The sequence below is a fragment of the Gorilla gorilla genome, chromosome 19 (genome assembly GCF_029281585.2).
Source record: "Gorilla gorilla gorilla isolate KB3781 chromosome 19, NHGRI_mGorGor1-v2.1_pri, whole genome shotgun sequence".
Lineage (NCBI taxonomy): Eukaryota > Metazoa > Chordata > Mammalia > Primates > Hominidae > Gorilla > Gorilla gorilla.
The window spans coordinates 100,981,820-100,997,224 of record NC_073243.2 but is presented as its reverse complement, the minus strand read 5'-3'; the positions used below and the strand labels follow the sequence as shown (position 1 = coordinate 100,997,224).

General features: G+C 39.4%; 1 protein-coding gene across 4 annotated transcripts in view; it reads right to left on the bottom strand.

Annotated features, from left to right (window-relative positions):
• The window catches only part of CTNND2 (catenin delta 2), a 928,369-nt gene that overhangs the window by 119,505 nt on the left and 793,459 nt on the right, over window positions 1-15,405 (bottom strand). For all 4 annotated transcript variants that reach the window (XM_031003315.3, XM_031003313.3, XM_031003314.3 and 1 more), the window contains one exon: window positions 6,802-6,975. In XM_031003315.3, coding sequence (XP_030859175.3) covers window positions 6,802-6,975 — 174 coding nt within the window. The remainder of the gene's footprint in view (window positions 1-6,801; window positions 6,976-15,405) is intronic.

The following is a 15,405-nucleotide window of genomic DNA, read 5'->3' as shown; positions in this document are numbered from 1 at the left end:
TTTCTTCTCTGGCTCTTGAGAACATGCACTATATGCACCCCTACATGAGTGTCCAATTTTATTCTCCCTAATAATTTCAGGTGTTTCTTTCCCAGCCTTGGGTATTTGCCTCAGACACATGTGCTGAGAGTTCTCTGTTGAATATTTAAGGGGAGTCCTCTGCACATCTCTAGGGTTATGTGTGGCTCTCTCCTCTTTGATATTTTGTCCTATGAACTCTGATCACTTTGATATCTCCTGATTCCCCGATCCATCTCCTGAACACAGTGAGTCTACCGAGATCCCCCTGGTCCCTCAATCTTCATACCATGGCTTGGAAACTCTCTCTCAAGGTGGTGAGCTGAGACAATCAGAGGACTCACCTTCTTTTGTTTCCTGTCTTTCAGAGATCATTGTCCTTTGCTGACTAATGTCTAGTGTCTTACTAAAAAACCCCAATGTTTCACATATGTCTTTTCTTTGTTGCTGTTGTTTTTCCTTGAAGAAAGGTAAATTTGAACCTTGTCATTCCATCTTGGCATCTTGGCTGGAAGTGGAAATCCCTCTGGTTCAGCTGTTTCTACAACTTTAAAGTTCTGTAATTTAGAACTTTAGAAATCAGATCATCCAATGACAGTACTAAAATTAATGCAAAACTATTAAAAAATGGGTTTTCTCCATTTATCAATTTGGATGCATGTGGCATTTGCAACACAGATGTGATCTTTGCTATCCGTGCTGCTTCCCGGGTCTTGCAGGGAAGAAATCACTGAGTCCTGTGATTAGGACCAATGACTTGGTTGTGGCCATGCTCCTCCCATCTCCTGCTCCACAGAGTGGGTCTGTTCTTGTCCTGCAACAGACTGGTCATTGCCTGTGTCTGAGTGTACCATCTCCAGGACACTGCTGACTAGACAGGGTGCTCTGATCACCTCTGTGTTTATACTGGCCTAGTTTCTAATTGATGAGGCACGATGCTTCGCATTGTATTTTCATCATAGTCTTTCAAAACTCTGTTTCTTTACATTTAAATCTAAAGCTTGGCATCACACCATTAACTAGAACAAAGACAAGTCACTTTGTCTTAGACAATAAACCATGATTCTTAACTTGCATTTGATGGACTCCACTAATCTGCCCTGGTTCACTTTTACATGATACACTACCTACTAAGCTATGCTAAAGTCAGTCTTTCTCAAGGCTGTTATCTCTCTCTCTAAGGACAAGTCTCTAATTTCCCAGTTCTCTTGCATTTTTTATTCATTTGGGGCACACGGCCAGAGATTCTGTTTCCTTCTTCACTAAGTCCATGTTGCTATTATGTTAGCTCATTAAATATTAATAGATTAACATCCAAGTCTCTCTTTGTTCTGTCTTATTTTTAAAATAAATGGCAAATAACAGATGCTTTGAAAAGAGTCACACTTTAGGAGGAAAACTGAGTGTACAAAGATTTTAAAATGTTTGACTTCATAGCAAGTACGGATATATTTCTACAGTTCAAATCCTGGGTTTTCAGAAAGCTCAAGTACAATAGAAATAATCCATAAACGGGAGTTAAAAGAACATTCATTCACATTTTGGAAATCTTCAAAGCACTATACCCAATTGTTTTAATAGTCTGCAACAAACAAAATCATTGTACTATAAATGAGAAAAAGGTAACTGAAGTCCATGTTGGCAATGAAAAACATTTATCACTTTGCTTCTGCCATAATAACATTATGTTTTTCTGATGCTCATAAACTAAGTAATGAGTGTCTTAAAGTTTAAAAACTGTTTAGGGCCATTATGAATATCTAGTTTGCTAGTCAATTTGTCACAGAAAAAGAGTGTGCATGATCTTCCTATAAAGAGAAATTATTGTTTTAGATGATGAAGTCTATAAAAAGCTGTCTCCATGCAAAATTATAGTATTTTACCTCTACATTTCTGTTTTTGTTGGGTCATAAAAAGTTAAGAACACTAAAGAAATACCACTAAATTTTAACAGTTGCTATAAAAATGCATTCTTTGAATTCTAGATTTCAGATGGTAACAATATATGCTGTTGTGTATCCTAACTCAATCTTTTAATAATTCAATACTTTTTTCTGAAATCATCTTTTTAAAAGTAAGGATTTATCTGTTTGGTTTCTGGACAACTCATCCTTTGTCTTCTTGAAATTATAATAATTTATCATTGCTTGGCTTCATGATAATCTTCTCAAATCTTCCCTAAGAATTGTCCACTTGCTCTTCCCATGAAACATGGCAAATTAGTACATCATACAAAAGATGATGATAATGTGACTGATCCCTATATGTGTACTTGTATTTTGATAAGAAATTTTTATATGTGTATGTATATATTTATAATTACTCCCAAATATTACTTAGCAGCCCCTTGTCATGCCTGAGAACTATCCCATTATCAAGAATTATTAGGGAAGAAGTGCTTCTCATAAGCAAGACTGACATCCTAAGAGGCAAAATCCTACTTTAACCATTGGGATGGAATCTTTTGCAAATGCTTTCTGTCTTCTAAAATTACTAGTAATAACATTTTCTTGATGACAGAGGGCCAACTTTATGACTCGCAGAGTAGATGGAACAGCCATGACATTAAATGGTCTCTGACAGTTTTTCTTTCTTGCATTCTTATATTCAGTTTTCCTAACTCCTCTGTCTTTTCTCTTTGCCACCACAGTATCTACTCTCCCTCCTTATGATGGTCTATGTGTCTGCTTACAAGAGTTCTTGCTTTTTTTTTTTTTTTTTTTTTTTGAGATGGAGTCTCACTCTGTCACCAGGCTGGAGTGCAGTGGCGTGATCCTGGCTCACTGCAATCTCCGCCTCCCAGGTTCAAGGGATTCTCCTGACTCAGCCTCCTGAGTAGCTGGGACTATAGGCACACGCCACTATGCCCAGCTAATTTTTGTATTTTTAATAGAGACAGGGCCAGGATGATGTTGATCTCTTGACCTCATGATCCATCCACCTCGGCCTCCCAAAGTGCTGGGATTACAGGCGTGAGCCACAACACCTGGCCAGTTCTTGCATTTTTTAACATGTTGATTTCCAATAAGGACAGGGAAATCTATGGTCGTCACTGTTAAGCTTTGTCTAAAACAGAACAGCTTCTGTTACGCTGACTTTGGCTATTCTAGACCTTTCTGCCATTTTCCTATTCTCTACTCGCTTAGCAGTAGAGAAATTTACCAAAGAAATGCGCTCTGGATATGTGGAATAACTGTGCTGAACTAATGCACAGATTTATTGTGCTGGAAACAGTAAGATGCTATTGCCAGAAAATATTAAGAATAATTTTCATACTTCTTCCATAATTCCCATTATGTAAAGTAGAAGAGAATCTTAAAATATAAAAATAGTAAGTTCTTTTTAAACTTGTCATTTTCTTACTCTACACACCTAAAGATCCACACATATCTAAGCAGTTCTTGCAGCTGATCTGGTTGCCCCTGAGACACAGAACCTGCAAACTTACATGGAAATCTCAGCACAGTAGGAACCGCAGAACTGGCCCTTTGCTACTGAGCTCTGCAACCTGCAAAACATTGTTCAGTCTGAACACTGAAAAGAAAATGGTTCTCTCATAACTTCTTTCTATCAATTTTACATTGTATTGACAGTATATTGCCAGCTGAACCAAAGAATCAAAATATCATAAAATGTGACCATCTGAGGATGGCCTGGAACATAATATGTGCTACTAAATTCTTATTGACTAGTAGACATTAATAAATAGAAAACACTGCAACCCTCAAGGAAGACATATAGACATGGATAGTAGTTGAGAAAAATGCTCACATTTGAATTTTTTCGCTCAGCCAATCACAGGGGTAGTCAGTGGGATAGAAAGATAAATGGGGCTTGGTCTGCCCATAAGGGGCGTACAGACTAAATTCTCTTCTAGAGGACAGTCTTAGCAGCTCAGAAGGAATCATTGTATGAATGAATGATTAGTGCCACTGATCCTTAAATTTGGTGTTTAGATGTGGCGCAGTTCTTTGTACTTTAACATGTCTTTTTTATCTGTCTGCTTTTAGGATTTTTTTTCTTTGTTATTAATTTTGAGCAATCTGATTAAAATATAACTTGGTATTTTTTCTTCCTGTTTTCTGTGCCTGGGGCTCCTTGAGCTGCTTAGATCTGTGAGTTTAAATTTGGAAAATTTTCAACCATTATTTTTTAAAATATTTTTTTCTGTTCTCTTTCTTCTCTCATTTGGGGACTCCGTTTACACATATATGAGGTCACTTGAAGCTCACTGATGCACCGTTCATTTTTTCTTCTTTTTTCTTTGTGTTTCATTTTGGATCATTCCTATTGCTGTCTTCAAGTTCACTAATCTTTTATTCTGTAATCTTATAATCTGCTGTTAATCCCATTCCACATAATTTTTGTTCAGGCATTATATTATATTATATTTATTATACTTTAAGTTCTGGGATACACGTGCAGAATGTGCAGGTTTGTTACACAGGTATACACATACCATGGTGGTTTGCTGCACCCATCAACCGTTATCTACATTAGGTATTTCGCCTAATGCTCTCCCTCTCCTAGCCCCCCACCCCTGCCAGGCCCCAGTGTGTGATGTTCTCCTCCCTGTTTCCATGTGTTCTCATTGTTCAATTCCCACTTATGAGTGAGAACATGTGGTATTTGGTTTTCTGTTCCTGTGTTAGTTTGCTGAGAATGATGGTTTCCAGCTTTATCCATGTCCCTGCTAAGGACATGAACTCATCCTTTTTTATGGATGCATAGTATTCCATGGTGTAAATGAGGCATTATATTTTAATTCTAGAAGCTTGAGTTTGTTCTTTTACATATTTTTCCTATTTCTACTTTTTGAACATATGGAATATAGAGTTGAAAGGTTGAAGTCTTACATTCAAAATCTTCTAGAGGCCAAAGATATTTCTCCACTTTTAAGTTGTTATTATTACATGATAATGAAATAAGTATTTCTCAAGGAAAATGATAATTGATAAAAATAAAGGAAGAGAGAAAGAAGAGAGAGACAGAGGGAGGGAGGGAGAGAGAGAGAGACAGAGAGAGAGAGAGAGAGAGAAACAACATCTTAAGATGGCACACCTGATTTGCCACCATCTAGATCTTTGTGTCTTAGTCAGGCTGATGCCTGAAGCCCAGAGCCCATTTTCCTGTACCCATCTAGTTAGTGCTGCAAGGCAGGGGAGCTGGGTAGGGTCTTTTAGCTCATGAGCACGTGAGTGGTCATGGGCACATACAGTGTCTTGGCCTATCACATCTTGCTACCATCCTTGCATCCAGCATTGTGACTGATGTGCACGATGTAGAGTGAGGCAGCCCTGAGTTTCTCTGCAGATGACACATCTGAGACACAGTGATATGCTGTAGTTTGCCCAGGCTCACCATGCTCAGAAAAGGTGGAGCCTCGGTTTGAACTGTGATTTGAGTCAAAGCTTCCTAGATCACACTAAATTTAGAGAGACATAAGATGTAAGTTCTCATTCCAGGAAGTGATTTCCATTAGTATCTCTTTCCTGCTCCTGTAAGACTATGCTTGGGATGTCTACCTGGTGCAACTCTGCTTTTGAAGCTTTTCTCTACCAATCTCTGGTTGCAAGCAAGAGATGTGTACAACTCTAGGGCTGTCTATGGGCAGGGTGTAGAAAAGGGCTAATTATGCCCATTCCTAAGACTCTTAGGAGACTAAGTGGGTCTGGCATGGGGCAGCTGCTAGCTCTGTAGGAAGAATTGTCAGGGCCTGGCGCCCATGAGCTGGGATGGCACACTTGAGAAAGAAGGAAGTTCTGTAGCTTGGACTGTAGTAATGGAAACAAAGGATGACAGAGAGAATGACAAGAAGGCAGACATCCAAAGGAATAAGCAAAGGGGAGGGTGTAGTTACATAATGTTGAGGCCAGGGTGTGGTGTGTGTGTGACATCTATGGCCTTGAGCTTCTGATGTCCGTGTGTATATGTTAACATGGTTTGGATGAAAATAAATGTCAAGGAAAGGAGTGATTGATGAATATCCCACACCCCAGGATTTGATATGAGATTAATGGAACATGCATGGCAGAAGTGCAAACTTTCTCTCTTGGTATTCTCCCCACCTGCCCTCATTCTTCTAATAGGTCAAACTTTTTTATGCAACAAAGCAAATTAGCGCATTGGTGACCAGACTCAGGAATGAATTACTATGGTTAATCTCTTTTTGCCCAAAATGAGTGTTATGAAAATCAATCAGGAACAGTGTCAGTTTATAAGGACTCAGAAAAAGCCTGTTCTAATCTCCTCTCCAATCATAAATTTACTTTAACACGTTTGCCAAAGTCAACTAACAATACTATTCTTCTCTGTAAGCCCATGCTTTAAAAACATAAGGGGTTCTTTTCTTTTCTTTTCTTTTGGGGCTGGGACCCGGTACATTTTAAGTGTTCACATGGGATTTTACACAGGTATTTGAGCATTAACTCTCTTACCAGTTAATGATAGTGCTTTGAAAAAATATCAACCTGTCACAATCTGCACTGAAAACAAAGTAGCTCAGCTACAAGAATAGAATGAAAAACATTTCACAGCATTTTCAGTGACTATAACCACATCTAGTCCTCTCTGTTTGTAGTGATCTTCAAGGACTCCTGAGCCTTTAAGATCAATTTTTAAAAGGAATACATTTCCAAGTAAAACAGTTCAATATAATTTTTTTTTCTCTAACGTCCTAGAAATCTTTATTAGAGTTGCATTTCTCAAAACTGGACTTGTATTGTTTTCTGAGGAGTTGCTCATAACTCCAGATTTCTTTTTATTGTAATGAACTGGCCATACCTTCCAGCTCCCTGCAGCCAAGTTCTGCAGGGCGCCTGCCGCCCCTTCCAGCGTGTCTGGATTTGAGCACTCAGAGAGCAGTGTGAGGTAGGGTTTGACTATTGATGGGTGCCACAGCATCTGGATCCCTTTTGGTGGTTCAGCACAGTCTGGAAGAGGTCCTACTCCATCCCACTGGTGGAAGAAAAACAGAGAGCAAACATCTTTAACATCTTTATGCTTCCCAACTTTGCCTTCCTCAAACATTACAGGCGAAAACAAAAGCAGAGTGTTATCACATTTGCTGAATATAGACTGCACGGAGGCTATTGCATCAGCAGTCCAGGGATCACTAAAAGTGGAAGCCATTCCTGCCCAGCGAGAGATTGGGATCGAGGGTGGAGGGTGGGTTGGCATATGCACGCAAGAGAATGTAACTGGCAGAAGAAGTGGATAAGCTCTCCAAGAACGACTCTAACATGTTGCTGTAGGAAGGAAGGGGAAGAGATGAATTAATTTTGATTGAGCAGCTTGGAAGAAGGATAAAGATCAAGGTAGCATATTTTATAGTAAGCATACTACCGGTGTTGCATAATAGTTACCAACAACAAATGCCCTCACTTCTTGTGCATAATTATTAATGTGATAAACTCCTATATAATTTGTTACATGTATACAAATTGGGTTCTATTGTTGCATCTAACAAATGACAGAATCGATAAAAGAGAGAAAACTGCTATAGTCTATTAGACACAATGACATGAGCTATAGGCAAATCTAGATCTTGGAGCAATCATGATAGTTAAGTTTGCTTCGAATTGAATGTAATGAATAATAGGATAATGTGTAATTCAAAATTAATTACCCATAATTTAGAAATTATGGCTTACACGCACAAAGGAATACCAGTCAACCATTAAGAATGATACTTATGAAGACTATGTAGCAACTTGGACAAATTATAACAATAAACGTCAAATGAGCAAAGCAGGATGCAAAGTAGTATGGGATTTGCACATTATTCCAACTAAAATGCATCATAAAACACCTGTAATTATCATAAAAATTTATTAATACAATGTCTTTTTTTTTCTACATTTCAAACTTCTGTTCTATTACTCTTAACAATTTAAAAAACACTAAAAATTAAAATAATGATTCTGATCTTTGATTACACAAAGGCTTTGTCTTTTGTGAAAATAATGACTATAATAAAGTTAGAAATGAAAGATGCTATGCTTTTAGAAAAAAATACACATATTCAGTTCTGAGAAAAATCACAGTAAAATAAACAATTTCTTTATAATTTTAGTGTGAGAACATGAAGGTATTTAGCTTATTAGTGTTTATTAATGATTACTTAAAAATACAGTATAAATGACACATGCTAAACGTACTTGCAGATATTTTATGTACATACATATATGTGCATGTATATAAATGTGTGTGTGTATAAATATGAAAAACAAAACCATATTTCTGAACGTTAGTTCCTTAATTCTGAAAGTTTTACTGCAAGAAAATACATGGTTGCTTTTTATCCTTGCAACATAAAAATAGAAAAGTAGACAGAGATGGCTGTTGTCACAAATAATTTCAGAAACTTCATTATTTATTTCTTGAAATAAGCTAAACTGCATGTCTTCTTTTCCTCAATAATGACACAGCTTAGTTTAAGTCAAGGGTAAAGCTCAGAGATGAATGACATCCCATTAAAGGTCATTTTCAATGAACATGTCACTCAATTTTAACTTTATAACAAGGACACTCAGTGTGGGAAACTTCCTGTCCTTTTAACCAAAGCCACTTCCTAACTATTCAAAGATGACTTTGCACCTGTGAACAGCCTATCAATAAAACCAATACATCTCCTTTAAAATAAAAAAAGAAGGAAGTGAACTAGCCCCGTCACATTGCTCCTAGTTCATTATTTGATCCTGGCTTGCTGCACTGAATAGAAAGTGGGCACTAGAAAAAGACAGTAGTCATTCTGTAGGTTTGCCAGTTTCAATGACAAAGCAGTAGCAGTATTGGCCTCTCAAAGGAGACCAGCTTGGGGCAGTGAATCTATCTGCTAGAGTAACAAGAAATGGCAAATTATTTCTTTTATTTCATTTTATATCTTGTTATCTCCTTAAAAATTTAAAGCAATTATTTTCATATAAAAATGGATAAAATTCAGAAAAATAAAAATGTGAAACTTCCAACTCAACATGGATAGATTTTCCTCTTATGTAAGAGCTAACCTAACAGCAAGAGGTACAGAGAAGTAATATTTGCATGCTTGTTACAAAAAAGAGGAAAAAGTAGCCATGTTATCTTTTGCTGGGTTTCATCTTGTTCTCCTTTTCTAACTTCTGTGCAATAAAGCAGGATAAATGGTTAAGTCTGTAGAAAATTTTCCTCAGGCTCTGACATGTCATCTATGTAGCTCTCAAATATCTTTTATTACAATCCTTTCTTAATGGCTACAGAGAGAATCTGAAGGAATAAAAGGACAACTGATGTGAACACAGATAATCTTTGATGGCAACTGGAGATGGAGTTCAAAGGGGATTCTTGGCTATTTTAGCACGTTGATATTGAAGAAAAAGGACTATTTCAAAGCCAGTAAATGTATCTGCCAGACCTTTATCTGGGTACTTTATTCAAACTTTTATTAAGTTAATAGAGAGAAAAGTATCATAAGTTAATAGGGGGAAAAACCCATTAAAAATAGATTTCCATCAGCTGTAACATGACTGGGCGTATTCTGCAAGACTTGGGTTAACATGCTTGATATTATTTTGTCTAGCTCATCAACATCAACAAGGTAGTAGGGCAATGGTGAAGTTAGGATCAGACTGATGTAGGTGAGACAATTCTGCACATGCAAACTTTTGAGGCTCGAATGTGAAGATTCAAGAAAAATCATGGGATATACAACTCTTGCACCAAAGTAGAAATACTTGATTTACAAATTTAAATATAAGGTGCTTCTATCCTAAAATGTCTACAAAAATGGGACATTATCAGAGGCAAGCAAGTGGCTTAATCTGTAACATAATTGAAGCAGTGACCACACAGTGATTCAGCCCTGAAGAACACAAGACTAAACTTACAAATCTTGTGCAAACTGTGTTCATTTTGGACTATATCTTGAGAACCTACTACCAAAAACTCTTTAAGAGCCTGAAATATGCAAAGAATACATAAAGAAGTAAAATGTCATCAAGTCAGGGGAGAGAATTTTCTATATAATAAAGAGCACATGAAGACAAAGTATTTCCAGGACAGCAGTGGTGGCAACGCCAGAAAAGGACTTTTTATTATGTTATCTGCATGATGACCACATATAGGTGTGTGTGTGTGTGTGTGTGTGTGCGTGTTTATATGTTCACTCCTCAGGTTGCAGTTTAAAAATTAAGCAGAATAGAGAAAGTGAGAGAAATAGCACGAAGACAGAGGCATTTGTGGTTTTAAAAAAGCTTTTTTGCTGGGTTTCATCTTGTTCCAGCTTGGGGGAAATTTTCAATGAAAATATCCCTTCCTCCTCAGAATTTTACTCCTTATGTTTGAGAGTTATATAAATGTTCCACAATTCTGTGCAACATGTTAATTTTCATCTGTTATATTTTAACGAATAAAATTTGCAATAGTTCTAGTATCCCTTGAGTCTTACAGATATTACTTCAATGTTCAAATTACACTTTGTGTAAGTCATTCACATGTTGTTGAACAGGAAAACAGACCAAAGGATGTATCACTAGTGTAATATTAAACCTCCTCTTATGAATTGTCTTGTTCATAGAAATTTCTAATTTTACACACATATTTAGAGTTCATAAAGCTAAGGATTAAGGTGGCTATAACCAGAGTGTTTGAAAACTGAGTAATTGAGAATTAGAGCTCTGTTGGAGACAGGCTGGCAGCAAAAAAGTGAGTGTATATAGATCATAGAACAAACCAATAGATTGGTTTTTTGCCACTCCAAATAGTGCTTCACCCAATAATGTATCAGCACTTTTCTTTACTGGCTTCAAATATACGACTGCATGACTAATATCCATAAAAAATCAGCCAAAAGTTTCTGTCATTCCATTTCTAAAACTATAGAATTGAAAATATGTATTCTTTCATTAAGAAGGTAATGCTCAAAAATTTTTGAAAAAAAAAGGGGATATCAAGCTTCCCAAGATAGAAGGTTAAGAGACTGCTGAAATTTAGACATGATGCTTTTTGATATGGTCACCATCAGCACAGAGCATACATAATGGCCCCTGTAAAAAAAGGTCTGCTTAGGAAGGAAATAACATATGCGTGGGGCTGTGCTCAGTGTGTATGTTACAAAGAAAGAAAAGGAAAAAAGCCTTTCTTTGGATTTGCTTTAAATACTTTTGCTTCTATGCAGGGCTTAAATTCTATTTAAAAGATTTTTTTTTTTTTTTTTAAGACAGAGTCTCACTCTGTCACCCAGGCTGGAGTGCAGTGGCACGATCTTGGCTCACTGCAACCTCTGCCTCCTGGGTTGGAGCAATTCTCCTGCCTCAGCCTCCTGAGTAGCTGGGATTGCAGGTGTGCTCCATCACACCCAGCTGATTTTTGTATTTTTAGTAGAGATGGGGTTTCGCCATGTTGGCCTGGCTGGTCTTGAACTCCTGACCTCAAGTGATCCACCCACCTCGGCCTCCCAGAGTGCTAGGATTACAGGCATGAGCCACCGCGCCCGGTCTATTTAAAAGAGTTCTATCTCAGTTGGGTTTGAGAATGAAAGAGTGGAAGCCATTTGCTCCTTATATGAAGAGAAAGACGTAACTTGGGGATAAAAACCTGAAAGTAGGCTGGGCACAGTGGCTCATGCCCATAATCCGAGCACTTTGGGAGGCCGAGGCAGGCAGGTCGCTTGAGGTCAGGAGTTTGAGACCAGCCTGGCCAACGCGGTGAAACCCCGCCTCTACAAAAATACAAAAATCAGCTGGGTGTGGTGGCGCACACCTGTAATTCCAGCTACTCAGGAGACTGAGGCAGGAGAATCACTTGAATCCAGGAGGTGGAGTTTGCAGTGGGCCAAGATGGCGCCATTGCACTCCAGCCTGTGTGACAGAGCAAGACTGTCTCAAAAACAAACAAAAAAAAAACAAAAAAACCCCTGAAAGTAAAGATGTCAACATACTATATTAAAAAAAAAAAGAGACTTTGTAAACATGGGGTTCTTTAAGTTATAGAGAGTCACAGGAGTACTCTAATTACCACATTTATAAAAGCCCCCTAATGAATGAGAAGAATTACAGGACAATTTACAAGACTCTTCTCTGTGAGCCATCCTGCAACTGCCCTAGTCTCTGATCTCCAATGCACTGGGCTGGGTACTGAGGAGACACCAACAAGGAGTCAGGGAGTATGGAGAAGGATTTCCATTTCAGGAGAAGTGCTAAAATACACAGCTCCTCTTCCCACCTGTCACAGGCTTCATACAGTCTCCGCCAATCAAGTTTGTGTGCAGAAAAGACCTTTTACTGCTGAGTCGTATCTTCAGAACATAAACAGAAAAGGCTAGCTTCACCAGCAGAATGCATCTCTATCACCTAGATTTCTCTACTAATTAGGGAGCATCACAGTCATTACATATGTGCAGGCTCACTTTCATTTTTTAAGATATTTCAGTGAAATAAACAACAGACCAGAGATGCTGCAAGATAAAGGCAGCAGATCTGCAGCATCAGGGAAACATTCTGATTTTAAGATCCCACTCTTTCCTCTCAGGGGAAGTCACACATTGCAAAATGTAGGAAGAGAAGATGGCTCTAAGTAGGTAAACTGTCAGAGAATGTTCTCTCAAGCAGGGATTGGTTTAATTAAGCTGCAGCCAGCACTATGTACTTTAAAAAGCAACAATAAAAACCCAAGTCCATCCACCGTCTGCCACTCTTGCTTGGCTTGCTTTGAACAGCAGAGTTATGACATAATTTGCCTTTACAGTGTTTCATGGCCACTTCCAGCTTTTGGGGGGTTAAAGGTGGAAGGATAGAGGTGATGGGTATTCAAAAACTCCAGTTAACTGTAAAAAGCCAGCGAGAAATGATTCTTTGTGTTGATTCTTAAGAATTTCAAAGAAAACGGTAGTGCGGGTGTCTGAATCCCCCAGGAGCTGTTCAGAAGACTTTGGCTGCAGCTGAGGCTGAGGCTGTGCAAAGACGGGATAGAGTTGATGGCTAATTAGCTGTATTTATGTGGCACTGCATTGTCTCCAGGCTCTCCTCGCAAAAGACAGGAGGGGCTTTGCATTTGAGAGATTAGAAACCCGCATTAAAGAGGCAGGATGAGGTGCTGTCTGAACAAAGCGTTAGGGCAAAAGAGATTCAGGAATAGCCTTGCTGATGCACCTCCTCCTGTGGGGGGCCACGGGGCCAGGTGAGCACACATCCCTCAGGAGTGAAGCTGGTGATGCTGCCTACTCCACAGACTGGCATCACGAGGCCGGCCACTGTGCTGTGCCCCACAGAGGACAGCTGTCAAGGCTGCTCCATATGACTGGGCCTGCCTGTCCCTTCCCAAAGTCACTGTGATGGAACCAACTAGGGCATCACTGATGCTCATCTAGAATTCTCTCTGCTCCTAATTTGCCATCCACATCTAGGGAAACCTGGGACATGGCCGTCCCTGTTACTGCCTTCTAAAGGGGCTTTGTCCCTGACGTGCCAACCTCCTTCAGATAATCCTGTGGTCTTGGTTTATATGTTTGGTAATACGTCCTTCGAAGGACAATCTAGTCCAATGGTCTCAACCAGGGCAATTTTAACACCCAGGGGGATAAGCGGCAATGTCTGGGACATTTTTGGTTGTCATGGCTGCAGCAGAAGGTGCTACTGACATCCAGTGGGTAGAGTCCAGGGAGGCTGGCAAATACCCTGCAATGCACAGGCCGGCTCCCTGGAACAGAGAGGTATGCTGCCCCACATGTGACCAGTGCTGAAGCTGAGAGGCCCTGGTCAAGTTGTAAAAGAGAGTATTGATGGTGTGGAAGGCTGAGAGATAAAATACCATTAAGAAAACTAAACGAGACACCTGAAACAGAGTTTTAAGTCTATAAACTCATTGAAACTAAAATAGCAGCACTTTTAGGTGATGGGCTATATCTTCCACTAGAGGTGAGAAAGAAGTAGAAGAATATGGTTCATCCATGGATAATGGCAGACGAGAGTTGCTGCGCAAAAATGCACAGCCGTGATCTTTGCAGGCTCATGAGATATGTTGCTTCCAGGACATGAAATATCATGCCTTGAGTCAACAAGCTCCCAGCATATGGTGAGGTGAAGGCAGAGGGAGACTGTACTCGAACCAGCCAAGAGGAACGGGCGGCAGCTGAAAGAAGCAGATGGTTAGAAAGGAAATGATATTAAGCGGCAAAAGAAAGAGTATGGTTACTAATGAGAAAATGAAAACTGTCTGGAAAAAAAAGAAAAACAACCTGTGATATTAGGAAATGAAAGCCTAGGAGCATCCAAATGTCATGAGGAGCAGATGCATGAAGTGATAATAAAAAATCAAGTCCACGAACAGAAACTGTCACTGACATTTAGAGTGATTAAGATAAATTCCAGTTTGTGTATTGAGAGTCTTAAAAGCATGCATTTGGTCTAGCTATTTCACTTCTAAGAATGCATTCTTAAGAAGTGATTAAGGGGGTAGGTGAGATTTAACTACACAGATGTTGATTACAGTTTACATTAGTACAAACTTGGAAGCAACCTGATTTTCTAGGAAGAGGGGATTGGTTCGCCACATCATGGTATTCCTCTACCATGGAATTCACAGTAGCTCTTCCTCATTCCAGTGTGAAGAACTGCTTACTGGCAAGGAAAAAAGTCAGTCTGTGTCAAATGATAAGCTGTCATAAAGCGGTCAGCAAAGTGACATAGAGCGGACTTGTGCCTACACCTTCGCGCCCATCAGTGGTGTGCCAAAGTGGGCAGTGGGGGCTGTCACCTGGGGGCAGGTAATAAGAGGCTGCACTCTTTGCAGGGAATGTACAGGTAATGAAATGAATACAAGTTGGGTTTTTGTTCACTACCATGTGCAGACAATGCTACACGATTTCACTGGTAAGAGACTCCTCCTCACAGGGAGAGCCCCCTACTCACTGCACATCCTGAATGGGCCACTACATGCCTTTTTTTCTTTATTAAGAGAATGCCCAAGGTTCACCTAGGGTCATGGTTGTCACAAAAGACTACAATTCCCAGCCTCCCTCGCAGCTCTGGTGCCACTACGAGCCAGTCTAGGCCACAGGGATGTAACAGTGATGTGTGCAACTTCTGGGTGGGGTCCTAAAGGAAAGGATACTCCTGTCTTCTTTCCCCCATTTCTGTTCCTGAACTGTGGATGTGAAGAGCCAGAATTGTGACCATGGGGAGGAAGGCAGCACCCTGAAGATGAGAGCCCCATAAAATACAAGGAGCCCGACCTCTGAAGACTCAAGAGACTGGAGTTCTACATCAGTGGAAATATACTTACTGACTATAAGACCTTATGAATTTTGCTGTCTGATATGGCCCCTAACAGAAAAACATCTGAAAGGATATATGCCCAGATGTAAGTTGTAACTATGAATCTCTCTAGGAGGAGGCACGCTGAAGGTGTGGGTAT